Source organism: Nyctibius grandis, chromosome 6 (genome assembly GCF_013368605.1).
Source record: "Nyctibius grandis isolate bNycGra1 chromosome 6, bNycGra1.pri, whole genome shotgun sequence".
Taxonomy (NCBI): domain Eukaryota; kingdom Metazoa; phylum Chordata; class Aves; order Nyctibiiformes; family Nyctibiidae; genus Nyctibius; species Nyctibius grandis.
This window is the reverse complement of record NC_090663.1, coordinates 1,233,274-1,260,082: the sequence shown is the minus strand read 5'-3', so window position 1 is coordinate 1,260,082 and position 26,809 is coordinate 1,233,274. Positions and strand designations below refer to the sequence as shown.

The 26,809-nt window shown below is 48.7% G+C and overlaps 1 protein-coding gene across 5 annotated transcripts in view; it reads left to right on the top strand.

The window, feature by feature from the left end:
- EXOC6B (exocyst complex component 6B) overlaps positions 1-26,809 on the top strand; it is a 362,323-nt gene that overhangs the window by 200,637 nt on the left and 134,877 nt on the right. For all 5 annotated transcript variants that reach the window (XM_068402994.1, XM_068402990.1, XM_068402991.1 and 2 more), the window contains 7 exons: positions 13,399-13,482; positions 13,646-13,692; positions 15,189-15,309; positions 20,121-20,192; positions 20,553-20,650; positions 21,700-21,805; positions 22,953-23,062. In XM_068402994.1, the coding sequence (XP_068259095.1) occupies positions 13,399-13,482; positions 13,646-13,692; positions 15,189-15,309; positions 20,121-20,192; positions 20,553-20,650; positions 21,700-21,805; positions 22,953-23,062 (638 nt within the window). The remainder of the gene's footprint in view (positions 1-13,398; positions 13,483-13,645; positions 13,693-15,188; positions 15,310-20,120; positions 20,193-20,552; positions 20,651-21,699; positions 21,806-22,952; positions 23,063-26,809) is intronic.

Sequence of the window (26,809 nt, the reverse complement as noted above, 5' to 3'; positions counted from 1 at the left end):
TCCTCTGTAGTTAACTATTTCATGGCCAAGCTGGCGGGAAGCAGTGAGAAGCTGTGCCAGGACCTGCTGCAGGACCCCAGGTTTTCCCTAGGACAAGCAGCAGCTCTTGTGCCACTTTGCATTGGAGCTAAAGAAAAGCCACGTGCATCTTCACCCCATAGTGTTGGCTTTAAAACCAACTGGGTTGTGGCTCAGGGCGTCCCTGCCTGTGAATTTTTCTTCTCAGAAAGGGTCATTAGCCATTGGAAGGGGCTGCCCAGGGAGGTGGTGGAGTCACCGTCTCTGGAGGTGTTTAAGAAAAGACTGAACATGGCACTTAGTGCCATGGTCTAGTTGCCATGGTGGTGTCAGGGCATGGTTGGACTCGATGATCCCAGAGGGCTCTTCCAACCTGATTGATTCTGTGATTCTGTAAATTCCTTGTTTACCTGACCAGGGCTGGCTGGGAGCTCACCTGGGCTCCCAGTGCCCTGCCCAGAGGGATCAGGAGGGGATTTCTCTCCCATCTTCTCCATCTCTGCTGATGGAGGTGGCCCATGTAGCACTGCCAGCATCTGCTAACCACATCGGTCTAGTTGGTGGAGCAGGGAGGAGGTAACTATCTGTTGGAGCCAGACTTAAAACTTTGCTTTCTTCTGGCTTTTGCTTTTTAAATTTTTTCTTGCTGTCAAATGTTGCTTTAAATTAATTTACCAAACAATTAGAGAGAGGGAAGGGAGTGCTAGAGCTCCTACAGACCCTTCTGGGTTGGCTTTTTGCTCTTGTGGCCCTCACTAGTTCATGGTTAGAGTTTTTTTTTCAACTGATTAGCTCATGACCTTGGTACTATGGCCATCTCTGGAGCACTCCTTTCCTTTGGCATGGCCTTCAATCGTGCTCCTTGGCCGCCTTCTACTTTGCTAGGTCTCAATTATTTTTTTAAGTGCTTGAGCACAAGTCCACTAAGTCAGGCGGTTCTTATCAGTGCACCGTTGCTGGACACAAGACCTGAAGCATCTGAAACATGAAATTCACTTTGAAACTTGGGATTTCGTAGAATCACAGAATGGTTTGGGTTGGAAGGGACCTTAAAGACCATCTAGTTCCAACCCACCTGCCATGGGCAGGGACACCTTCCACCAGCCCAGGTTGCTCCAAGCCCCATCCAACCTGGCCTTGAACACTGCCAGGGAGGGGGCAGCCACAGCTGCTCTGGGCAACCTGGGCCAGGGTCTCACCACCCTCACAGCAAACAATTTCTTCCTAACATCTCATCTAAATCTCCCCTCTTTCAGTTTAAAACCGTTCCCCCTTGTCCTATCACTCCATGCCCTTGTAAAAAGCCCCTCTCCCGCTTTCCTGTAGCCCCTTCAGGTACTGGAAGGTGCTAGAAGGTCTCCCCGGAGCCTTCTCTTCTCCAGCTGAACAGCCCCAGCTCTCTCAGCCTGTCTCCAGAGCAGAGGGGCTCCAGCCCTCTGAGCATCTTTGTGGCCTCCTCTGGACTCTCTCCAACAGCTCCGTGTCCTTCTTGTGTTGGTGCCCCCAGAGCTGGACGCAGCACTGCAGGGGGGGTCTCCCGAGAGCAGAGCAGAGGGGCAGAATCCCCTCCCTCGCCCTGCTGGCCACGCTGCTGGGGATGCAGCCCAGGACAGCGTTGGCTTTCTGGGCTGCCAGCGCACATTGCCGGCTCATGGTGAGCTTCTCATCACCCATCACCCCCAAGTCCCTCTTTAAATTTACCAATTTAAAGAAGAAATGGGTGATGGTCTACCATGTGGGGTACTGGTTGCAGTTGGGGTTAGGTGAAGCAGAGATCAAATCCTGCCTGGGCTGGGCTGGTAGGAAGGAGATGGCTCTATGCGTGTATTTGTAGGAAGAGATGCACAGCGTAGCGAGGTACTGGCCAGCAAAGCAGCACAGAAAATCAGTCCAGCAAGGATGGTGGAGACATCCCAGGTCAGGCCAAGGTGGGGCTGTGACTATTCTCTGCTCGCGTGTGCTCGTTGAGCCGTGCAGGACACGTGGAGATGAGCGCGGCCGCTTGTGAGCTCTGCAAACCTCGCAGGGAGAGGCTCACCTCAGAAGCGGCGCTTGCCGCACCGCCGCTCTCTCTTCCCCCCACGCAATTCTCTGGTTTGCTTTATCTTTTTGTTTTTGGTATCGAGGTGGTGTTTACAGTCAACAATCAGTTCCACGGGGCTGAGCAAGAGCCTCCTTTTTGATCCCAATTCAGCAAAGCACTTACATGCTCAGTGCTGAGCACCTGCACACGTACCGGTGATGTTATTTGGGAATATTTACATTTTTAAAGTGAAGTGTCTGCTAAAGAGTTGTACTTTGTGTTTCATTAGTGGCTACTGGTGTTCTCTCATCTTGAGAGATCTTCAGGGCATGTTAAACTTATTTTCTAAGCTCATTCTCTTGCAAATTATTTCTAACTAGTGTACAAGCTCCTCTTGGTTTCTTTAAGTGCTGGGCAATCATCTGTCCTTAAAACAAAGTGCCTGTTTTAGGTGAAGTGGGCCCCGCACTTCAAGAAAGATGTTGAGGTGTTGGAGTGAGTCCAGAGGAGGGCGACCAAGCTGGTGAAGGGTCTGGAGGGTCTGACCTATGAGAAATGGCTGAGGGAGCTGGGGGTGTTTAGCCTGGAGAAGAGGAGGCTCAGAGGTGACCTTAGTGCAGTCTACAACTACCTGAAGGGAGGTTGTAGTGGAGTGGGAGTCGGCCTCTTCTCCCAGGCAACTAGCAATAGGACAAGAGGACACAGCCTCAAGCTTCACCAGGGGAGGTTCAGGTTGGACATTAGGAAGCATTTCTTCTCAGCAAGGGTCATTAGCCATTGGAAGGGGCTGCCCAGGGAGGTGGTGGAGTCACCATCTCTGGATGTGTTTAAGAAAAGCCTGGACATGGCCCTTAGTGCCATGGTCTAGTTGCCGTGGTGGTGTCAGGGCAATAGTTGGACTTGATGATCCCAAAGGTCTCTTCCAACCCAATTGATTCTGTGATTCTGTAATTTCAGGGTAAAAAGTGGTAATTTGCAGGATTTTATAACTTTTGTGCTGCTTTTGACAAGGTGGGTCCCATCCAAACTGCTGCTCTGAGCTGTTGAGCCGTCGGGGCAGGGGTTGTACCTGTGGGTCTGGTTTTGGGTATGCCCGTGAAACTCTGGGCTTACAAGAGGGGAGTAGAAGTAGGATCCAGGTTTGACCGAGCAGCTCTTCGACCTTGATACGATGCCAAGTGTTGTTTGGCACTTGTAGGCAAATTAAAATGAAACACTATCTATAGGGGCCGTCTCAGCCAGGTGAGGGGTGACACATCGCAGCACTCTTGCTCAGTGACATGAGGGAAAAGGAATATGCTGTTACTTGTTGAAATAAGACTGAAATTGGTTGAACTGTGAATATAAACCCCGCCAAAATGGGACTTCTGGCTCCGGTTCTGGCCCTTCCTGCTCGCAGAACATGACACATGGGAAATGGCTGGTGATCAGGACATTTGGAGCCCAGGCGGGGAAATAAGTCGTGTGTAAAATACCTGGAGGCTTCAAAATCTCTGCGTAGGCTGTTTGTAAAGCGTGTTTCTCACAGGATAGGGTCATCCAGGTGGGAAGGGACCTCAGGAGGTCTCTAGTCCAACCTCCCGCACAGAGCAGGTCAGCTGCGAGATCAGACCAGGTTTCTCAGGGCTTTATCCAGTTTGGTCTTGAAAGCTTCCAAGGATGGAGACTGTGTAACACCTCTGGGGAACTCTTTCTGCTGTCTCACTGTTCTTGTTGTGAAAAACCTTTTCTCTATGACCAGTCAAAATGTCTCTGTTTCATTTGTACCCGTTGTCTCTCCTGCCCTGCACCACTGTGAAGAGTTGGCCTGGCTTCATCTTCTGAATGACCTCCTCATAGATATCAGGGTGAGATACCCAGATACTTTTGGCTGCTTTTGCTGTGAGGATGCTCTTCTGGTTCATGTTCAGCTTGCTATCTACTGAACCTTAAGGTCTTTATCTGCAGAGCTGCTCCCAAAGCAGTGGTCCTCAGCCCAGGGAGATGGTGGAGTCACCATCTCTGGATGTGTTTAAGAAAAGACTGGACATGGCACTTAGTGCCATGGTCTAGTTGATAGGGTGGTGTCAGGGCAACGGTTGGACTTGATGATCCCAGAGGGCTCTTCCAACCTGGTTGATTCTGTGATTCTGTGTTGTCGCAAGAGGTTTGGGGGCTCTTCCTTTTCATAGGCAAGATTTGGCATTTCCCCTTATTGAATTTCATCGTGTTCATGGTGGCCAGTTCCAGCCTGCCAAGACCCCTCCAGATGATGGCCATGCCCTTGAGTGTATTGACTTTTCCCACCACATCCATTGCCTACTCCAGGTAATTGATGAAGACATTAAGCGAGGCAGGTCCCACAACCCTGGCTGTTCTCCACTTGTTACAAGCCTTCATGCAGAGCATGACCCGTTAAGACACAACCTTCTGAACTTAACCATCTAGCCAGGTATGGATGGGTACCAACCAGGTACTCATCAAGCTAATCAGTCATCCACACTGATGTCTTAACTTGGGTAGAATGTTTTGGATTTTGGGAACTCCAGAGTAAATTCTCCGAGTGAAGAAGGAGCCATTTAAGGCAGGCTTTCATAGGTAGATGAATGCTGATCTGCTTCTTGGGAAACACTTGTGCAAGCCCTTGAGATAGGCTGTATAGGAGGGGAGCTGTGCTTTTGTGAGATGCTGTGTAAGTCTCTTTAAAAGAATTCCTGAAACATGTGCCTGAGAATTTTTGTGGGCCAAAGTCAAAAGAGGATGAAGAGCCAGTGAAAGCCAGAGAGAAATTTAAGAGAAGCTCAGGTTGTGCAGTAGCTAGTGCTAGTACATTACTAGATCTGGATGGGCCTCGGGTTTGAGATTCTCACTAACAAGGAAGAAAGCCAAATTCATTGCTGTTTGCTTAAACCAGAGCTGCGGTGGTGCGAATTTCTTCTCAGCAAGGGTCATTAGCCATTGGAAGGGGCTGCCCAGGGAGGTGGGGGAGTCACCATCTCTGGAGGTGTTTAAGAAAAGACTGGACATGGCACTTAGTGCCATGGTCTAGTTGCCATGGTGGTGTCAGGGCAATGGTTGGACTCGATGATCCCAGAGGTCTCTTCCAACCTGACTGATTCTGTGATTCTGTGAATGGCGTGGTCTGTGGATTGGTTGCTACGAAAGCGTTGTCCAGTGGATTGGAAACTAGGCTGTTACAAGTGAACTGGGTCTTCTTCTGTGTATGTGATTAACTGCTGTCCATGTACATACGCTGATCTAAGCACAACTTGGGTTTATCAAGGGAGGAATCAACGTATATTATCAGAGCACATCACCCAGTTTACTGTCGTTGTAATGACATTTTAATGTATGAGCTTAGAAGATCCACTCACTTTGGGGAATGGACTAAACAATGTTGCAAGTGCGAAGTCTTTGAGATCACAGAATCACAGAATCAATCAGGTTGGAAGAGCCCTCTGGGCTCATCGAGTCCAACCATTGCCCTGACACCACCATGTCAACTAGACCATGGCACTAAGTGCCATCTCCAGTCTTTTCTTAAACACATCCAGAGGTGGTGACTCCACCACCTCCCTGGGCAGCCCCTTCCAATGGCTAATGACCCTTGCTGAGAAGAAATGCTTCCTAATGTCCAACCTGAACCTCCCCTGGCAAAGCCTGAGGCTGTGTCCTCTTGTCCTATCGCTAGTTGCCTGTGAGAAGAGGCCGACTCCCACTGCGCTACAACCTCCCTTCAAGTAGTTGTAGACTGCACTAAGGTCACCTCTGAGCCTCCTCTGAGGTGGCTCAGCCAATACTATCCCCATGGGAGTGGTGGGTTATTGATGATACGTGTTACCCAGTTGTATGCAGCAAGTAAATTATCGTTCCATGAAGTACACAAGTTGCATTTCTGCTTCCAGGTAAGCAGAAATTTAGTAATCCAAAATATTGTCATCTACATATTCTGGATCCATAAAGTCCCATTTTACTGTGTGTTTTAATTATTTGCTAAGGACAACAGCAGAATAAACCATCAGGTTTTCCCCTATGTAATTCACAACTGGATTTGCTTTCAGCTCTCTGCTGCTCCTGAATTCTGAAATTTTTGGGGGGTTTTTCAGCTGCTGTTTTTGCATTCTTGTGATTATTTTCTGTTTTCCCTTACGTGGTGTTCATCTACGATCTTAATTATCTGCCTCTCATTGCCAACTCTGTGAACTCCGAAGCTAATTTGAGCAGGAAAGTTCTGCCCGGTAATTTTAAAAATATGAGGCATTATTGAGGGTTTTTCCTGGACCAGTGATTACAATAAATGTGTAGTTTGGAAACGTAGCTTTGGATTCTTCCTGCTTGCTTAAAGAGATTGAGAATTAGGTGAACCCTATTCTCATTAAAACTGAACAGATGAATAGGAAGGGGACCTCCTTCTCCTCTCCCCACCATGAGTACTGGATTTCCCCAAGTTATCAGCTGAGCTCACAAGAAACCCAGAAGGAGCAAGGATGCTGTCTCTGTAATGATATGTAGTAGCAGCATCTTGCTTCTGCAGAAGGTTGGTGGTTTCCCACCAAAGTTGGACTGTTTCCCACCAAGGGGACATGGAGAGCAGGAACAGGGCACGTGCATGCACAGCTCTGCTCCGAGCTTGTGTGCTCGCGTGCGGGTCAGCTCTGGTCTGGTATTTTTGTCGAAGCATTGGTTGATGAAGGTGGTGTTCCATGGGGGGGTAGCATGCCATGCTGAAACACTCAGGAGATGTTTGAGCAAATGTTTTATTCGGCCCAGGACGTATTCCAAGCAGGCGCTGGCGTACCTCCCTGGACCGAGAGGCTGAGTCTGGACAGCCTGAGTGATGCTCTCAAAGTCACTTTTCATGATTCCTTGCATACAGCGTTTAGGTCCCAAAATATTGTCTTTGAAAACTGGAGGCAAGGATGGGACAGGTTAAATGTGAAAACTCACCAGGTGTGGGGCTGGGAGAGGAGAACGGAATCAAAGCAGTCTACAACTACCTGAAGGGAGGTTGTAGTGAAGTGTGAGTTGGCCTCTTCTCCCGGGCAACTAGCGATAGGACAAGAGGACACAGCCTCAAGCTTCACCAGGGGAGGGTCAGGTTGGACATTAGGAAGCATTTCTTCTCAGCAAGGGTCATTAGCCATTGGAAGGGGCTGCCCAGGGAGGTGGTGGAGTCACCATCTCTGGAGGTGTTTAAGAAAAGCCTGGACATGGCACTTAGTGCCCTGGTCTAGTTGCCATGGTGGTGTCAGGGCAATGGTTGGACTCGATGATCCCAGAGGTCTCTTCCAACCTGATTGATTCTGTGATTCTGAAAGTACAAATACTAAAAGGTGTTTCAGATAAGTAGTCAATAAAACACGGGGTCTTGTAGTCTGTCTGGATACGTTTTTGGTGTGGTTTCTTTCTGTTTGTTTGGTTTTTTACTTTTTGTTTTTTACCCTGAGGAAAACAATATTAAAAAATAGAACACAGAGGAGTAGTGTTATCTGAAGGCCTGATAAGTTGAATAGGTCAAATGTGGGAAACTGGGTGGTCTAAGGTAAAACTGCCACCAAGGGGAAGAAAGACTTCCTGTTTTTAGGAGAATATAATACATGAGCGATGAAAAGATCCAGGGAGATGGTGGAGGAATTGGACCCATCTACAAGAATTTCTTCTCAGAAAGAGTCATTAGCCATTGGAAGGGGCTGCCCAGGGAGGTGGTGGAGTCACCATCTCTGGAGGGGTTTAAGAAAAGCCTGGACATGGCCCTTAGTGCCATGGTCTAGTTGCCATGGTGGTGTCAGGGCAATGGTTGGACTCGATGATCCCAGAGGGCTCTTCCAGCCTCATTGATTGATTCTGTGAATGCACTTAAGAGAAAAGGATGAAATTATGTGCAAGAAGAATGTGGTTAGTATCAAGAGAGATTTTTTTTGAGAAGTTTTTCTTTGGAGTAGCCTCTCATGAGAGAGCCCCTAATTCTTAGGACAGTCAAAAAAGCCTCAAGAAAGAAAATACAAGGAGCAGTGCATTGGGAGGGAGATGTTTTTCGTCAAATTGGCAGCTCTCTAGGCCATAGATTTTAGGGAAACTGTTCAAATGTGAATATGGTCTCCATTTTTTGGGGAATGGTTTCAAAGGTCTTTGCTGTTCCTTCTCTTCTACTACAGTTAAAGCCATTTGTTAGATTGGAACAAGGAGGACCTGCCATCCAAAACCTTCTCAGCACCCTGGGAGGCTGAAGGGACTTCCCATCAAGGCTGAGAGGCAGGCTTATAGTGAATCCTTCGTACGAGATCTCCAGCCCAGTTCAGGTCACTCTTGCTTCTTGTGGCTGTGGGAAATGTTGGGGTTTTTTCCCCTCTGAAAGTGCAATCCAAAACAGTTTAATTTTCAGAGAGTTTTGTGAAGTTGATCCAGATGCTTCCATCTTCCTCAAAGCCATCAGTAAAATAGGGGTAGAAACCTGGCTAGTGGTTTGTCCCCAGCGGTGAAGGAACAGAATGATGGGTTTTGGCTCTCAGCCATGGGGATGCGTGCTTCCCACTGCCCTGGCCCCACAATCTGGTGGCTTCTGCCTCTCCCAGCACTTGGTGACCTCCACCATCCTGTGCGTGCTCCTGAGGAGCTGGTGGGAAAGTGGACACATCAAATGGAGAAGCTTTTAATGAGGTGACCAGCCACAGGGTAAGGCCTGTGGTGTTTTAGGGCGATGGGATGATGGGAGCTGTGCTGGAAGTAGAGCTGCATGTGGGATGTCTTCTTGGCCTTTCTTTCCTGAAGAAATGGTGAGGATGGGGTGAGCAGGGAGGGTGTCTTGTTGGAGGGATGAAGGAAAGTGATTTCAGCTGAACTGAATTGCTGTGGTGTCATCTTAGCAGAAATCTTCAAAATCTGGTATTAAAAGGGCTGACTGGTTTCAGACCGGCCTCCTGCTCCTGATGAACTTCTTTCCAAGTTTCCAGTAAGTCCTCAGGGTCACCACAAAATCTCACCTGCGCAGCTTGGGGAGATAGAGCTTGTGTGTGTTCAGTAACAGGGAATTAATTACCCACCGACTTCCATGTGATGTTGCATGAAGCTAAACATGGTGGCTGGTGTGAGCGACCGGCTGGTGTGAGCGACCGACCACCGTCGCGGCTGTGCTGGTGGCTGTGGGTGAACCTCTGTGTGCTCTTCCTTCGATGATGCCATATGTTAATTTATTAAAGAAATGGGAAAAAAACGCCTTCAGTTTTGAATTTGCACCGCAAATTCATTGGTAGCACTAAGTTAGTGAGTAGCTTCACTCGCAGGTCTCAATGATGTTACCGAAGATGAGTTGCTGTCATGGTCTGGATGGGGATGATCAGAGTTTTTTGTGTCACTTGTGTAGGTTTTGAGAGATGAGGCACAGCAGGGTTTAGTAAATACCTTAAGTCTGGTCCCATCAGTGGTGAGGTGGGAGTGGGACAGCCCGTTCTGTCTTGGTTCTCCTATGGCACTGCCAAAATTGAGAGGAGATGGGTAACACCAGCACACTGAGAAGCTCCCAGGCCTGGGAGAGGAACTCTAAGGGAGGTCAGAGCTCCCTGCTTGTGGGGCCTCTGAAGGGTGCTGGTGCTTAGCGTGATAAAAATTGTAATAATCATCCCTGTTCTGAGTCTAACCTGTAGATCACTGATTTCTGGCTCATGAGCCTTCCCTTTCCAGGGGGAACCAGCTTTTGAGAGCATTGAGAAGACATATGACGTGGAAATACTGGTTCCCAGGTAGTTTCTGTTTCTGAAAAGCTTTCTTCAAATGTCAGATTACTTGTAGGTTCAAGGTTGAACTGGCAGGTGTTATTGCCAAGCCACTCTCCATCATCTTTGAAAGGTCATGGAGAACAGGAGAGGTGCCTGAGGACTGGAGGAAAGCCAGTGTCACTCCAGTGTTCAAAAAGGGCAAGAAGGAGGACCCAGGCAACTACAGGCTGGTCAGCCTCACCTCCATCCCTGGAAAGGTGATGGGACAGCTCATCCTAGATACCACCTCTAAGCATGTGTGGGAAAAGGAAGTTATCAGGAGTAGTCAACATGGATTCACCAAGGGGAAATCATGCTTGACTAATCTGATGGCTTTCTATGAGGACATGACCAGCTGGGTAGGTGAGGGGAGAGCAGTGGATGTTGTCTACCTTGACTTCAGCAAGGCTTTTGACACTGTCTCCCACAACACCCTCATAGGGAAGCTCAGGCAGTGTGGGTTGGGTGAGTGGACAGTGAGGTGGACGGAGAACTGGCTGAATGGCAGAGCTCAGAGGGTTGTGGTCAGAGGTGCTGAGTCTAGTTGGAGGCCTGTAGCTAGTGGTGTTCCCCAGGGGTCAGGACTGGGTCCAGTCCTGTTTAACTTGTCAATGACCTGGATGAAGGACTGAGTGTACACTCAACAAGTTCGCTGATGACACAAAACTGAGAGGAGTGGCCGATCCCCCAGCAGGCCGTGCTGCCATTCAGAGAGACCTGGCCAGGCTGGAGAGCTGGGCATAGAGGAACCTCATGAAGTTCAACAAAGGCAAGTGTAGGGTCCTCCACCCAGGGAGGAGTAACTCCATCTACCAGTACAGGCTGGGGGTTGGCCTGCTGGAAAGCAGCTCTGCAGAGAAAGACCTGGAGGTTCTGGTGGACAACAAGTTCCCCATGAGCCAACAATGTGCCCTTGGAGCCAAGAAGGCCAGTGGTGTCCTGGGGTGCATTAGGAAGAGTGTGGGCAGCAGGTCAAGGGAGGTTCTCCTCCCCCTCTACACAGCCCTGATGAGGCCACACCTGGAGTAACTGTGTCCAGTTCTGGGCCTCCCACTTCAAGACAGACAAGGAAGAGAGTCCAGTGGAGGGGTACAGAGATGATCAGAGGACTGGAGCATCTCTCTTATGAGGAGAGGCTGAGAGAGCTGGGTCTGTTCAGCTGGAGAAGAGCAGACTGAGGGGGATCTTATCAATGCTTACAAATAGCTTAGGGGTGGGTGTCAAGGGGATGGGGCCAGACTCTTCTCAGTGGTGCCCAGTGACAGGACAAGGGGCAACAGGCACAAGCTGAAACATGGGAAGTTCCATCTGAATATGAGGAGGAACTTCTTTGGTGTGAGGGTGCCAGAGCCCTGGCACAGGCTGCCCAGGGAGGGGGGAGTCTCCTTCTCTGGAGATACTCAAACCCGCCTGGACACAACGTGCTGTGGGCGACCCTGCTTTGGCAGGGGGTTGGACTCGATGATCTCCAGAGGTTCCTTCCAACCCCAACCACTCTGTGATTCTGTGATGCTTAACTTGACGGCAGGAGAAGGACTTGGGTTTATACCTGATGTGGGTTTGTCCCTTGCCGGGGTATTAGGCAGCACTGGATGGACGTGCCTGGCATGGGCTGGGAGCTGTTCATCCTGTGCATCTCTGATCTTCAGCTCAGATAAAAAGTATAATTCAGAGACAAAATCCACGATATAAATCTGCATAATCTTTGCAATGTGTGTGTATGGTCGTGAGGAGGTTTTTTGATGAATTTGAGCACCGTTGGGAAGGGCAGCACCGGGTGGGAACGCTCCTGGGCGCATCAGCAAGGCTGAATTTTGCTTAAGCCTTGAGCTCCAGGTTGGAGAAGACAAGGAGCAAGTGAGGCTACAGCTCCTCAAGGGTTCATTGCAGACATTTCATAAGACCCCTTTAGTCGAGGGCATCCTAAGGCAGCCTGGTTGTGTAATGTTGTAGCAGCTGGAGAATCATTAAATTAGCATTAAGTTTTTCCTTTAATTAATTTATTTGTAGTAGAGAAGGTTGACAGCTGGTGCCTTGCTCAGGTGAGATTTGTTGTTGCGCGTTGTTTGTTTTGTGAATTCCAAATGAGATATATTTTTTTTTTTTCTCTTTTTGGCTCAGAACAGTTCAAAGCAAGACCTTGTCCCTTCTCTGAAGTGTTTATAATCCAATTTCAGACATAAAACAGCGCGGGCGTGGAGGAGGGAGGAACAGGCAGGGATAAAACGGCAAGGTTTTACATAGCCTAGGGGACCGGGGCGGTAGGCAGACGTCTGAACGCTTCAGCAGGTCCATGGCATTTGAGGATCCTCATGGGTTTGTTGCCTGGGTGGGGTTGCTCAGATGTAGCCTGGCTTGGTAAAACAAGCCACCTACGGATGAAGCCCCCGGAGGAGCGGTTCAGGTCCCCCCCTGCAGCGTGGGTGGGTGATGCCCGCGGAGGGGAACTCGGGTCTTTGGCTTTTGGGACTAACCGACTCTCCTCTGGAGGCTCAGACTCACAGTAAAGTTGGGAAAGAATGAGCTCAAACCCCTATTTTATTTTTTCCAACAGTATAGACTGCTCTCATAAATTGCTGTAACCCACACAAGCACGTTTTTCCCTGAATTCCCTGATGTTTGTGCCTCTGCATCACTCTGCACCCCTGAATCAGCAGAAGAATTTCTGGCATTGTTCACAGAATCAGAGAATCAACCAGGCTGGAAGAGCCCTCTGGGATCATCGAGTCCAACCATTGCCCTGACACCACCATGTCAACTAGACCATGGCACTAAGTGCCATGTCCAGTCTTTTCTTCAACACCTCCAGAGATGGTGACTCCACCACCTCCCTGGGCAGCCCCTTCCAATGTCTAGTGACCCTTGCTGAGAAGAAATGCTTCCTAATGGCCAACCTGAACCTCCCCTGGCCAAGCTTGAGGCTGTGTCCTCTTGTGCTATCGCTAGTTGCCTGGGAGCAGAGGCCAACACCCACCCCACTACACCCTCCCTTCAGGTAGTTGTAGAGAATGAGAAGGTCTCCCCTCAGCCTCCTTTTCTCCAGGCTAAACACCCCCAGGTCCCTCAGCCGCTCCTCATCACACTTGTGCTCCAGACCCTTCACCAGCTTCACTTCCTTCCTCTGGACTCGCTGTAGCACCTCAGTGTCTTGAAGCGAAGGGCCCAGAACTGGCCACAGAACTCGAGGTGTGGCCTCACCAGTGCTGAGTACAGGGGGACAATTACTTCCCTAGTTTGTCCCCTCTTTCTTTTTGCTAACACTAGAAATTGGCTGTTTCCCTGCCTCCACGGTTGAGTAAATCTGATGTTTGTCCATGTTATGGTCCGGTAAAGAAGCTGGTCGCACGCCTCCGTATACCGCATCTGCACGGTGATATTGGATAGTGGGTCCAGAAGAGTTCATCAGACACTCTTATACCTGTACAAGATGGTTTTTTGACTCGGTGTTTTGAGAAAAACTCTTTATCTCCTGATGTTTGGATCACATTTTGCAGGAAAGCTTCACACAGATACGCTGGAGGAACATGCCATTTGCATCTTAAATGCAGTGTATTGCAGGTTAATGGTTAATGCAAACAGTCATAATTAATTGAATTATGACTTGAATGAATCTCTTCTGCTTTCCAGGGTGCCCGAGAAACCTTTGAGAGCTACTACAGGAAGCAGAGAAGAAAACAAGCCAGATTGGTGCTGCAGCCTCCTTCGAACATGGTACGATGGTCCTCTGCTTGCGGTGCCCAAACTCGCTCTGCCCCATAAAGGAGCCGAGGGTTATCTCTGGGCCTGCTCTTGCTGGTGGGTGGTCTCTTAATTTATTTCCACTTGCTCTTGGCTGCCTTTGTTTTAATCTTCACTCGCTTTTTCTTTGTTGCAGCATGAAACTTTAGATGGCTACAGGAAGTATTTTAATCAAATTGTAGGGTAGGTATTCTTTTTATATCCGTCCTCGCTAAATACGTGTTGTTGAGGAGCCCAAAAAGAGAGAGATCTCTTTGAGAGTCCTTTCATAGGAGACAAAACAGGAAAAAAAAAAGGTGGTTTGGGTTTTTTAAAGTGTTTTAGAGTGTATTTTGTAGCACCCGTGAACTTTGCTGTGTCACTAGAGGAGGAACCTGCCAGCTCTTGTACCAGCGAGCGCATTTCTGGGAATCTGAGGATAAATAATCTCTGTGGACTATGTGCATCTACTTGCCCCACTAATGAGATTAATAGGCCCTCTGCCTTAATTATTCTTTAATAATTATTCTTTGATTATTTTCCTGGTAAAGGAGGTGATCCTCAAGCCTCTATTCCTGTGAGCTGCTTATTATTGCACTCACATTTGACAAGAGTCTTCCAGAACCAGCCGAGCCCTAAGAGGAGGCAACCTAAGCCCGCTGAGGGGGTACAACGCTGAAATTTCTTCAGCTAATGATAATAATTTCAACGTCTCGTTGCGACCATCACACAGTGTCACACTTCTCCCGTGCCCCCACGCTCCCGGGCTGGATTTCCCCGACAAAACACAGCTGAGACTTTGCATATTCCTGTTTAAAATGTCCGGTGCCACGCTCACTCCCTGAAAAATAATTTCTTTTTAGCCAGTACGTTTGATAACTGGAGACTGGAGTGACCTGATTGTCTTTAAATTATTGTGAGCATGTCGTGTATCTGGGTGCGAGAGAGTATTTTTCCCTGCAGGTTAATAATTTTTTCTTGAAGTTTAATCATTTTTCCTTGAAGTTTAAATATTTTTCCCTGCAGTTTAATCATTTTTCCTTGAAGTTTAAGTATTTTTCCCTGCAGTTTAAATATTTTTCCCTGCAGTTTAAGTCTTTTTCTCTGCAGTTTAAATATTTTTCCCTGTAGTTTAAGTCTTTTTCCCTGCAGTTTAAGTATTTTTCCCTGCAGTTTAAATATTTTTCCCTGCAGTTTAAGTCTTTTTCCCTGCAGTTTAAATATTTTTCCCTGCAGTTTAATCATTTTTCCCTGCAGTTTAAGCCTTTTTCCCTGCAGTTTAAATATTTTTCCCTGCAGTTTAAGCCTTTTTCCCTGCAGTTTAAGCCTTTTCCCCTGCAGTTAACCAATTGTAATACGATTGCTGCTGCCTGGAGCAGAGTTTAATCAGCAGTTCTTGTGCAAGTAACGGGGCTGAGAACGTTGAGAGGGGAAATTCTGCCTTTGTGTATACACAGAGTTGCATTACTACGAGCAACTGTGTTTTAGCTCACTTCTATAACACACTGAAACATCATATAAAACGCCACGATGTTAAAAATAGGTGAATAAAGTCCTTAGTGTTGGTTATATTTGATAGAGTTGGAGATGTGTGGCTGTGCAGACACCATGGACCCCTCGTGTGCGGTGTTTGCAGATCTCTTTTGACGGCTGGAGACCTGTGACTGGTGATAACGGTGCCATTTTCTCCTCCCCGTTAGGTTTTTTGTGGTGGAAGATCACATCTTGCACACGACGCAGGGCTTGGTAAATAGAGCCTATATTGATGAGCTGTGGGAGATGGCGTTATCGAAAACGATTGCAGCACTAAGAACACATTCAGTAAGTAGAAGCCCCTCGTCGCTCAGCTGTTGCTTGAGGATGACTTGACGTGCTGGAAATATTGGCTTTTACAGTAGTGGTCTTTGTTGGGCCTCTTTTCCAATGACCCTTTGTAAAACAGTAACATGAAAATACACTGCTCTTTCCCCAAAAGCTGCCTCCAGCTTTTTTATTTTGGCCTCTTGGTGCACTGCATTACCCTGTGCCAAGCTCAGGATTTTAAGAGACTGGAAAGAAGAGGGACCTGGACAGGCTGGAGAGCTGGGCCTGTGCGAACCGCATGAAGTTCAACAAGGCCAAGTGCAAGGTCCTGCCTGTGGGTCGGGGCAATCCCAAGCACAAACACAGGCTGGGCGGAGAATGGATTGAGAGCAGCCCCGAGGAGAAGGACTTGGGGGTGGTGGGTGACGAGAAGCTCACCATGAGCCGGCAACGTGTGCTGGCAGCCCAGAAAGCCACCCGTGTCCTGGGCTGCATCCCCAGCAGCGTGGCCAGCAGGGCGAGGGAGGGGATTCTGCCCCTCTGCTCCACTCTCAGGAGACCCCCCCTGCAGTGCTGCGTCCAGCTCTGGGGCCCCAACATCGGAAGGACATGGAGCTGTTGGAGCGAGTCCAGAGGAGGCCACGAAGATGCTCAGAGGGCTGGAGCCCCTCTGCTCTGGAGACAGGCTGAGAGAGTTGGGGCTGTTCAGCCTGGAGAAGAGAAGGCTCCGGGGAGACCTTCTAGCACCTTCCAGTGCCTGAAGGGGCTACAGGAAAGAGGGAGAAGGGCTTTTTACAAGGGCATGGAGTGACAGGACGAGGGGGAACGGTTTTAAACTGCAAGAGGGGAGATTGAGATGAGATGTGAGGAAGAAATTCTTTGCTGTGAGAGTGGTGAGACCCTGGCCCAGGTTGCCCAGAGCAGCTGTGGCTGCCCCCTCCCTGTCAGTGTTCAAGGCCAGGTTGGATGGGGCTTGGAGCAACCTGGTCTGGTGGAAGGTGTCCCTGCCCATGGCAGGGGGTTGGAACTAGATGATCTTTAAGGTCCCTTCCAACCCAAACCATTCTGTGATTCTATGAAAATAGTTGTTTGATATTTGTCCTGTTGCTTTTGGTGATCACTTTGGAAAAGCACCAGCAGAGGGAGTGGGTTTGTCCCGGAAAACTGGGGAAAAAAACATTTTTGCTACGCTGAAGTATGACCCTGCTTGATGTTCCCTTAAAGTTGATTGCAGTGTGTGGGCTGCCACCAAACCGCAAATGATTCGTGGATAAAAAGACACTAAATAGTGTGGAAAAATTGCTTCTTGCTTCAGTATTTCTCTGCTTGAGCAAAAAACCCAAAGATAATTGCGAAAAATATAGAGTTTTCTCCCAGTTTTGCATGACCTGATATAATGTTGTACTGGTTCAGCTGGGAGCACTGGAGTTTTCGGAAAACCTTATTTGTTAACGGGATGAAAAAGTTGCATTTGACCATAAAAGGAAAAGCATTAATGACTTTCCACAGGTCCATGTTGAAGTTGTTGGGCCATTTTCTCCAGGAAAAACAATGTATTAAATCACTGAAATCCCGCTGCTCCTCGGGGACGGCAGCACGATCTGAAAGCATGAGGACACTGCGGGGTCGTGTCGGTGCAGGCCTGCATCTAACGTGATGTAACATGAATGTGGTGGTACCCAAGTGATAATGATGTCACAGAATCACAGCATGGTTTGGGTTGGAACAGACCTTAAAGCCCATCTAGTTCCAACCCCCTGCCATGGGCAGGGACACCTTCCACCAGACCAGGTTGCTCCAAGCCCCATCCAACCTGGCCTTGAACACTGCCAGGGAGGGGGCAGCCACAGCTTCTCTGGGCAACCTGGGCCAGGGTCTCACCACCCTCACAGCAAAGCATTTCTTCCTCAGATCTCATCTCAATCTCCCCTCTTGCAGTTTAAAACCGTTCCCCCTCGTCCTGTCACTCCATGCCCTTGTAAAAAGTCCCTCTCCAGCTTTCCTGTAACCCCTTCAGGCACTGGAAGGTGCTAGAAGGTCTCCCCGGAGCCTTCTCTTCTCCAGGCTGAACAGCCCCAACTCTCTCAGCCTGTCTCCAGAGCAGAGGGGCTCCAGCCCTCTGAGCATCTTCGTGTCATTCCTCTTTGCTGAGAAAACCCTAAGATTTCTGTGTGGAGACGCAATTCGCTGCTTCCTCCAAACCTCCCCGAGTTCTACAGTGACGGGCTCGTGACTGTAGCTCAGCACGGTCGCCCATGGGCAGCGTTGCTGAAGAGCTGCTTGGCTTTGCCCGTGCAGGTGGGGATAATCCATTTGATGGACCTGGAGCTTGTTGGGATGAGCGACCGCAGAGGCTTCCCGGGGCGCTCTGGCTCCGTCTGGCACGGCGGTTGTGTTGGCTGGAAAGCTGCCTCCTTCCACTTGAGCTTCTGTGTTACGAAAGGGGATAAACACAGAGATTACACCCCACTAGGTTGTAAAGCTGTGTTTATTTTCTTTTTAAGTGGGGTTTTCTGCTTAGGTGAAAGCCGTGTGAGTAAGCCAGGTACAAACACGGTGTTTTTCAGTTTTACCAACTTTGTTGCCATGACAAGTTGTTTCAAGTGATGCCAAACTTAATGCGTGAAGTGGCTGCCAGGTGAGCTGCTTTCTTCTGTAATCAGGAAATGTTACATGATTTCTCAACGCTATTGCTGTGGTCATCAGTCATCTCTATGCACTGTTCAACCTACAGCTGCCATATAGACCAGTGCCATAGAATCACAGAGTGTGAGGGGTTGGACGGGACCTCTGGAGATCATCGAGTCCAACCCCCTGCCAGAGCAGGACCAATCTAGGGCAGGTCACACAGAAACGCATCCAGACGGGGCTTGAAAGTCTCCAGAGAAGGAGACTTCACAATCCCTCTGGGGAGCCTGTGCCAGTGCTCTGTAACCCTTACAGGAAAGAAGTCCTTCCTCATGTTGAGGTTGAACTTCCTGTGCTCCAGCTTGCATCCATTGCCCTTTGTCCTATTGCAGGGCACAAGTGACAAGAGGTTGTCCCTTTCCTCTTGACACCCAGCCCTCATCTATTTATACACATTAATCACATCCCCTCTCAGTCTTCTCTTCTCCAGACTAAAAAGCCCCAGGTCTCTCAACCTTTCCTCCTAAGGCAGGTGTTCCAGTCCCTTCATCATCCTCGTAGCGCTCCGTTGGACTCTCTCCAGTAGATCTCTGTCCCTCTTGAACTGGGGAGCCCAGAACTGAACGCAATACTCCAGGTGAGGTCTCACCAGGGTAGAGTAGAGTGGGAGGAGGACCTTCCTCGATCTGCTGGACACACGCTTCTTAATGCACCCCAGGATACCATCCATCCCATATTGCCGTTGAGACCTGATGGAGGGCTTTCACGTGGCTGAGGCTGTTTCAGTTCTTCCTGTTCAGCCAAACTTATCCCTGGATTTTCTTCCTTGCTGCAGACAGGGCCATCTTTTATCACTTCTGATAGCTTTAGGGCATTATCTTCCTTTCTGACTTTCTTTCTTGGACAGTGAAATGGAAAATGTGTCTCTTCCAGTCTTTCACGTTGATTAATGGAGTCATTTCTCTTCGAGTTTCCAGTGAGCTTTAAATCTGTTTCTCTTTCCAGCTCATGATCACTGATTCTATATTTGGTAAGAGTCTGTCTGAAACTTTACGTATTTCAGCGTAGGGTGGTTGTCTGCTGCGTCCGGAGAGCGCACAAAGCCTGTGGGTAACGTGGGGTGGCTCTGGGGGGACGATCAGTGCTGTCACCCCACTGATTTCACAGAATCACAGAATCAGTCTGGTTGGAAGAGCCCTCTGGGATCATCGCGTCCAACCATTGCCCTGACACCACCATGTCAACTAGACCATGGCACTGAGTGCTATGTCCAGTCTTTTCTTAAACCCCTCCAGAGATGGGGACTCCACCACCTCCCTGGGCAGCCCCTTCCAATGGCTAATGACCCTTGCTGAGAAGAAATGCTTCCTAATGTCCAACCTGAACCTCCCCTGGTGAAGCTTGAGGCTGTGTCCTCTTGTCCTATCACTAGTTGCTCGGGAGAAGAGGCTGACTCCCACTGTGCTACAACCTCCCTTCAGGTAGTTGTAGACTGCACTGAGGTCACCTCTGAGCCTCCTCTTCTCCAGGCTAAACACCCCCAGCTCCCTCAGCCGTTCCTCAGAGGTCAGACCCTCCAGCCCCTCCACCAGCTTCGTCACCCTCCTCTGGACTCGCTCCAACACCTCAACTTGTGTCTTTAGGGTTTTAAGCAGTGTCCTGACCTGCAATAAATACTTGTGCTGTAGCTCTGACAATTAATGCTGCTGAAATACAGCCGTGCAGCGTGGTTGTTCTCAGCCTGAACCACTTAGCCATGCAGCCTTGGCGCGGGGCTTGGGGATGCCTCGCTGAGATGCTTCATTACCATCAGACACAACACACTAAATAATAAATGAGAGGCGCTGCCGTTGCCTTGGTCTGACAGCGCGCTGATTTGCTTCGTCTCCTCTCGCTTCCCCAGCAGCTCCTGGGTAATCTTAGAGACACTCGAGGTATCTCTAGAGCAACCAAAATCCTTATTCATCATGGAGAGCCTCAAGAGCAGCGTGTTAAGAGGAGAGATACCCTTATCAGTGTGCCCTCCCTTGCCCTGTGCAGCGGTAGGGCATGGCTGTAGGATAAAAGCTGCTGATCATAGGACTGCCCGGCGTGCCTGTGTATTTATTATCACTCAAGTGATAACGCAGGAGGGCTGAGGGCAATATTTTGCCTGTGTGCTGCAGTTAAAACCAGGTTTTAATTTCTCCCCTTCTTTGCAGTCCTACTGCTCGGACCCGAGCCTGGTGTTAGACTTGAAGAACCTCATTGTCCTCTTTGCAGATACACTCCAGGTACGTGGCTGTTGTATCTTGCTCAACGGTTGTGCTGCTTGCAGATGGTGTCCGTCAGCAGGGTTAAATGGCAGATGTGGGTTTGCTGGGGTGGCCAGCCCCTGGGCAAGGACCAAGCCTTGGCCACCTTGCCAAGCTCTTGTGCTTCCTCCCTGCACCCAGCTCAGTTTTTAATAGCTCTTGGTCCTACCACCTTGGTAGATCCCTGCCTAAACCCCTGCACCAGCACTGTTCACCTCTGTGGTGGTGGTAGAGGAGAATTTGCCCACGTGCTCCCTATTAAATAGAGAAAATAATCTTCAGCTGCCTGTTGGTGACTTTTTGTTATCAGAAGTTGCTCTCTTCCCCCACCGCGTGCAGGGATACGGCTTTCCGGTGAACCAGCTCTTTGACATGCTCTTGGAGATCCAAGACCAGTATAGTGAAACCCTGCTGAAGAAATGGTCAGGAGTTTTCAGGTAAGAAGCTCTTTAAGAAAACTCATGAGATGTACCTTACAGAGTAATTTTGGCCCATAAATAAAATCTTTTGAGAGCTCAGTAGCAAGCTCACGTTTAAATTTTGGGCAACGGTAAGGTTCAGCCTGGGCTCTCCTTGGTCCAGGGAGAGCCAATTTAAATACAGTTGTGAGTATCCTGTGTGTGGTGAGATAAATCAGTCTAGACCAGAGGTTTTACATCCCAGAGGGACAAGGTTTTGGTTTCATTATGGACCTCACACTGACAGTCGATAGATGGAAGGATGCAAAACTGTGGTGTTGCAGCAGCGTTACTGTGCCCTCGCTCCAGCACTGAGCTCCATGTGTTGTGGGACGTTGGTGGCACATCCCAGTGCTGCTGCTGTAGGCATGTCCATGAGCTGAGCAGTTGGGGGTTGGAGCAGTTGAGCAGTCCAGGGTCCCACTCTGTGCTCTGGAGCCACCAGCTCATCCTGTGATGGTCCTCCAGGACATCCCAGGAGGACTGATGTGTCTCAGGGTATGGGGCACTGGGAAGAGACGCTGGAGGATTGTCAATGCCCTGGTAGCTCAGCATCTGTTTTCCTCGAGTCAGGCAGGACTGAAGCTCACCTGGACTAAAATCACTGTTAAGCTCTGGTTGTGGCTTTACACAGGCTGAAGGTGGGGAGCTGGGAGAGATCATTGAGTCTGACTGCAGCAAAGATGATTTCAACAGTCACAAACACGGGGAGAAGTTTAGGCCCATGGGATCACATCTTAGGCTGGCACCTACTTCATCATAGAATCATAGAATGGTTTGGGTTGGAAGTGACCTTAAAGCCCATCTAGTTCCAACCCCCTGCCACAGGCAGGGACACCTTCCACCAGACCAGGTTGCTCCAAGCCCCATCCAGCCTGGCCTTGAACACTGCCAGGGAGGGGGCAGCCACAGCTTCTCTGGGCTTCTCTTACTTCTTAAGAGCTTCCTGACTGAGCAGGAAATCTGCAAAGTCGTGGTTGGTCTGTCGTCACAGAGCTGTCTTTCTAACTTTTCTTTTCTTTTCTTAGAAATATACTTGATTCAGATAACTACAGTCCCATCCCAGTGACAAATGAAGAAGTTTATAAGAAAACAGTTGGACAGTTCCCATTCCAGGATGCAGAACTTGAAAAGGTAAGCTTGAAATGGGGAAAGTGGCGTGTCTGCTGGTGCAGGAAAACCCCACAACTTTCTTAGTGGCATTGAGAACTTCAAATTAAAGCATAAAAAAAAACCCCAAACCAAATAAACAACAAAAGAAGCAAAACAAGGGGAAAAGAACAAATATACTTTCCATGTGATGCGTTTCTCCCGGTGTGGATGAGGAAGGTGCATGTAGCAACACCTCATTGATTTTGTTTTCAGATCAGAGTGTACTCTTGCAGCTGAACAGTGCTTGCAGTAGACAGGAGACCAGAAATATCTGCTTCCGTTGGTATTTTATTCCTGTTTTATGAACCGTGTTATTGACCTTTATTTGTTTTAATCTCGTATTTAAGAAAAAAAAGCCCAACGAAGTAGGATGTCTTGGCTTTTGTAGAAGTGTGTGCTTGCAAAACCTAAGCGTAGCCAGATTTGGCCTAGCCAGTGTCCCTTAAAAGCCTGCTTGGCCTTCTGCTCCGCGTCTGGCAGCCAGCAAGCTCCAAGCCTGGTGAACTTAATTAGGACTGGGAAGGTTTTCCATCCAAGTCAAGTGTTTAGATTTCAGAAAGTCTGTGTCCTTCCCCCAAAACTCTATCATGGGGTCCAGCTTCTTACTATTACACCCTGCACCTCCCAGCCGTGTGTGTGCTATGGGTAAAAGCTGCTTGGCAAAATCTGGTGTAGGACATCTGTTTCCTCTTGGCTTTTGGTGGTGTGAGCAAGTGCTCACCTTGGGCAGCAACTGTGGGAGGTGGCCAAGTGAAACACCTTGTGCATGGTGGGAGATAAAAGTCAAGGTGTTCTCTCCAACGGGGTTTTTTCATATGAGGTAGGGAGTTGGGAGAGGGAATAGGGTCCTGTTGTGCTGCCTGCTCCCTCCTAGCTGCAAGTTTCCTTCCAGCCTGTTCCAGACTCCAAATCCCTTATGCACCCGTGTGCCATTTGTAAGTGATTATCTGGTCTTTCACTTGGCTGAAATGTTTATATAATATACAATAAATGCTGGCTTGTTGTTTCATTGCTGGACTTAGCTAAACGCTAGAATTAATTTGACTGCTTGGAACACGTTGCTGGAAAGCAGTCGTCACTCCTGTTAAATATCTGCTCTTCGACTTGAGTTCTCTCCTGTATTTTACAGCAACCGTTTCCAAAGAAGTTCCCCTTTTCTGAGTTTGTGCCTAAAGTTTACAATCAGATTAAGGAATTCATCTACGCCTGCCTGAAGTTTTCAGAAGACCTTCATCTGAGGTAGGGGATGGGTGTGCTAATGGTTGTGATACCATTTTTTTATCTGCACTGAAAGATCTCCTTGAATCCTGTGTCCAGTTCTGGGCCCCGCACTTCAAGAGAGATGTTGAGGTGTTGGAGCGAGTGCAGAGGAGGGCGACCAAGCTGGGGAAGGGTGTGGAGGGTCTGACCTCTGAGGAACGGCTGAGGGAGCTGGGGGTGTTTAGCCTGGAGAAGAGGAGGCTCCGAGGTGACCTTAGTGCAGTCTACAACTACCTGAAGGGAGGTTGTAGTGAAGTGGGAGTTGGCCTCTTCTCCCAGGCAACCAGCGATAGGACAAGAGGACACAGCCTCAAGCTTCGCCAGGGGAGGTTCAGGTTGGACATAAGGAAGCATTTCTTCTCAGCAAGGGTCATTAGCCATTGGAAGGGGCTGCCCAGGGAGGTGGTGGAGTCACCATCTCTGGAAGTGTTTAAGAAAAGCCTGGACATGGCACTTAGTGCCCTGGTCTAGTTGCCATGGTGGTGTCAGGGCAATGGTTGGACTCGATGATCCCAGAGGTCTCTTCCAACCTGAGTGATTCTGTGATTCTGTGATCTCAACAGGTTTAAAATGTGAATTCTGTTCCTCAACCCTTCACGCTGTTCAACTGCTTGGTTATACCCTGTCCAGGCTGGAGGTGGCTAGTGGTCTCCTTGGAGTGGTGGCATCCTTCATGTACAAAGGACTGGCCAAGTCTTCAAAAATAGGTGCTTCATGTAGGGAAAGGTAGCCCAGGACCATGCTAGCTGTGTAAAAAGTGAGGGGGCTGTTCCCTCTGAGATAGTTCTGAGTCAGTTGTACTAAACAGATGAATACAGTTGTCTGGAGGAAGACAGTGATGTCCACTTGTCGTTGGGGCAGTGCCTGGCATAACATCTACAACTGGCACGCCGCCTCCCCACGCTGTCCCTCAAGGAGCATGTTGGCAAGAAAACTCTTGAAGTTTTGATTTGCCCTGTGTGTTAATGGGGTTCGGCTGCTGGCTCAGGGTTTTTGCTTTTTTTGTTTCCCCTGGGGGTTTATGTACAAATAATCTGATTTTTTTTTTTAAAGCCTCAAAAATATTCCATGTGTTTACCCTCCCTTCTCCATCCCGAGGTGCCTTGATGCTGGTTTTGCCCATGTGTGTGTGAGTTTGGAAGATGACTATATTAGCCACAAACTGCAGGCTGGTGCTTTCATTTTGCACCCGGTAATGTCTTCGACTTTGTAGATGTATATAAAAGAATAATGAGATTGTTACTTGAAGGCAAGATCCTTCTTCCCTCCTGACCATTTGCAGCACCGTCCTAGCAAGAGGTTGGACTGTGTGTGGGGTTTCACCTGCCTTGGCAGCTTCATGTCCTGGCTGTGGGCTGATGCTGGACATTGCCCCAGTGCTGATGTGAAGCTAGGGCAGTGTTCTGGGGGCTCGTCAGATGTTTCAGGGCCTACACAAGGCTCTTCAGTTGGAGCGAGTCCAGAGGAGGCCACGAAGATGCTCAGAGGGCTGGAGCCCCTCTGCTCTGGAGACAGGCTGAGAGCTGGGGCTGTTTAGCCTGGAGAAGAGAAGGCTCTGGGGAGACCTTCTAGCACCTTCCAGTACCTGAAGGGGCTACAGGAAAGCTGGAGAGGGGCTTTTTACAAGGGCATGGAGTGATAGGACGAGGGGGAACAGTTTTAAACTGCAAGAGGGGAGATTGAGATGAGATCTGAGGAAGAAATTCTTTACTGTGAGGGTGGTGAGACACTGGCCCAGGTTGCCCAGAGAAGCTGTGGGTGCCCCCTCCCTGGCAGTGTTCAAGGCCAGGTTGGATGGGGCTTGGAGCAACCTGGTCTGATGGAAGGTGTCCCTGCCCATGGCAGGGAGGGCTGGAACTAGATGGTCTTTAAGGTCCCTTCCAACCCAAACCATTCTGTGATTTCTCTTCCTCTGTGAGAGGGATGGTAATTTGGAGAGCCACTTTCTCTCTGTCCTCTGCTAGAGGACGTGGCAGCTCGTTGGCTGGTGTGCAAGCACAGGGCATTTCTCACCCCGCGTTTAATCTCAACCTTTCACTGGTGGCAGGTTGTTCTCTTTGGTGGCTCCCAGGGCTCTTAACCCGTGGGTCACCATTAAACATCTCGGTTTCTAAAGCCGGCAGAACGGTCCGATTTCACACGGATGCTGGTTTCACCAAACCCCTCCGTTGGCACCTCCCTCGCGAGTTTTGTGCTCTTCACCATTACGGAGAAGATTGGGTTTGTCAGGGAGGGGAAGAAAAGTGTCCCCCTGGGTCTCTCCTCGGGGTCCCCCCGGACACGTTATTAAAATTCCTTTCAACATTGGATTTTCCAGCCCTTTTTGAGGAGCGGTGTTGGGCTGGGGGAAGGGAGGCCAGCTCTTGGCTTTTCTAGCCAAACATTTGGAATATTTCTCTGAAAACCCCTGTTGACACTTTCTTCATTTCACCCTGACAGCTTGAATTAGGTTTTATTAGGCAGCTTGGCTACAAAGCCGGCAGCAAGTTTTCTTTCTCTTCTCTTTCTTTTTCTTCTTTGGTTGTCATTTACCTTGCACCCTGGAGTGACTGGGGTCAGCCCGTCAGTCACGGGAGGCCTGAAGGTCATGACTACTGCTATGGGATACGGGACATCAGCTGTCATTAACCCAGACAGTTCACTCTAAATTCTCTGCGGTCTTTTCCTGAAGAACAGAGCCTGTGGCAGAAAATGTAGCTTGTTATTTTTTTTTTTGGTCTAATTATTTTTTTAAACTAGCTCCTTGTATTTGTTGGACGGGAATGTTCTCCTTTATGTTGATACGCTCGTGAAAGTTATTTTGCTTTTCAAGGATTTGAAGAAAATTTGGAGCTTACTATGCATTTACTGCAATTTTTTTGTTGCTTGGCTCTATTAATTTGATTAGGAGAAAGAAAACCTTCTTTATCTTTTCAGGAATTCTGCTTTTGTTAAAAAGAGTGTATTTGAGCTCATCGAGATGTCTTTAAAAGCAGCCACTCACTGGAAGGCTTCTGCTGGTTCCAGTGGAATTTCCCATTTGAAAAATAGGGAATATCTTTGGAAAATACTGGAAGGATGAGATGTCAGCTCTAATCTACCAGGACTTTGATTGGTTTTCGTTTTTTTTCAAACAAAGCACCAATCCTGAAATCACTCGGGATACAATTTTTAACGTGCTGAAAATAATTCAAGTACATAAAGTTATTAAAAGTTATTAAAAATAAAACAAAATAAAAGATCAGAGGCTTCAATCACTGAATCAGGTTGGAGTTTTGGAAACTCACTTTAGGAGAGAGGAGATAATGTGGTTTCTTTGATAGCTCATGTTATTGCTTCTCCGTTACTAGTGGTCTGTGGTTGTAGACGGAGCCTGGTAACCAAGCTGGTAGATCAAATTGACTTCAGACGTGTGTAGTGAGCAGCCCGCATGAAAAATATTGTTCATTTGGGGGTTTTGTTTTCTTCCTGCATATTGAGAACTGAGATCCGACCTTTCTGTTGAGCCAAGACCCAACTTCTACTTCGCAGTCAAGGGTTGGCGTTATACAACTGACTGGTGCCATTACACTTTGCTAACTGTCCCTGCTGGTCTGAGCGCTGGGTCTGGGCTGTTGGGGTGAGCTACTGCTTGGTTCATCATTTCAACTGGGAGAGTCTCCCAGGCAACCAGCGATAGGACAAGAGGACACAGCCTCAAGCTTGGCCAGGGGAGGTTCAGGTTGGACATTAGGAAGCATTTCTTCT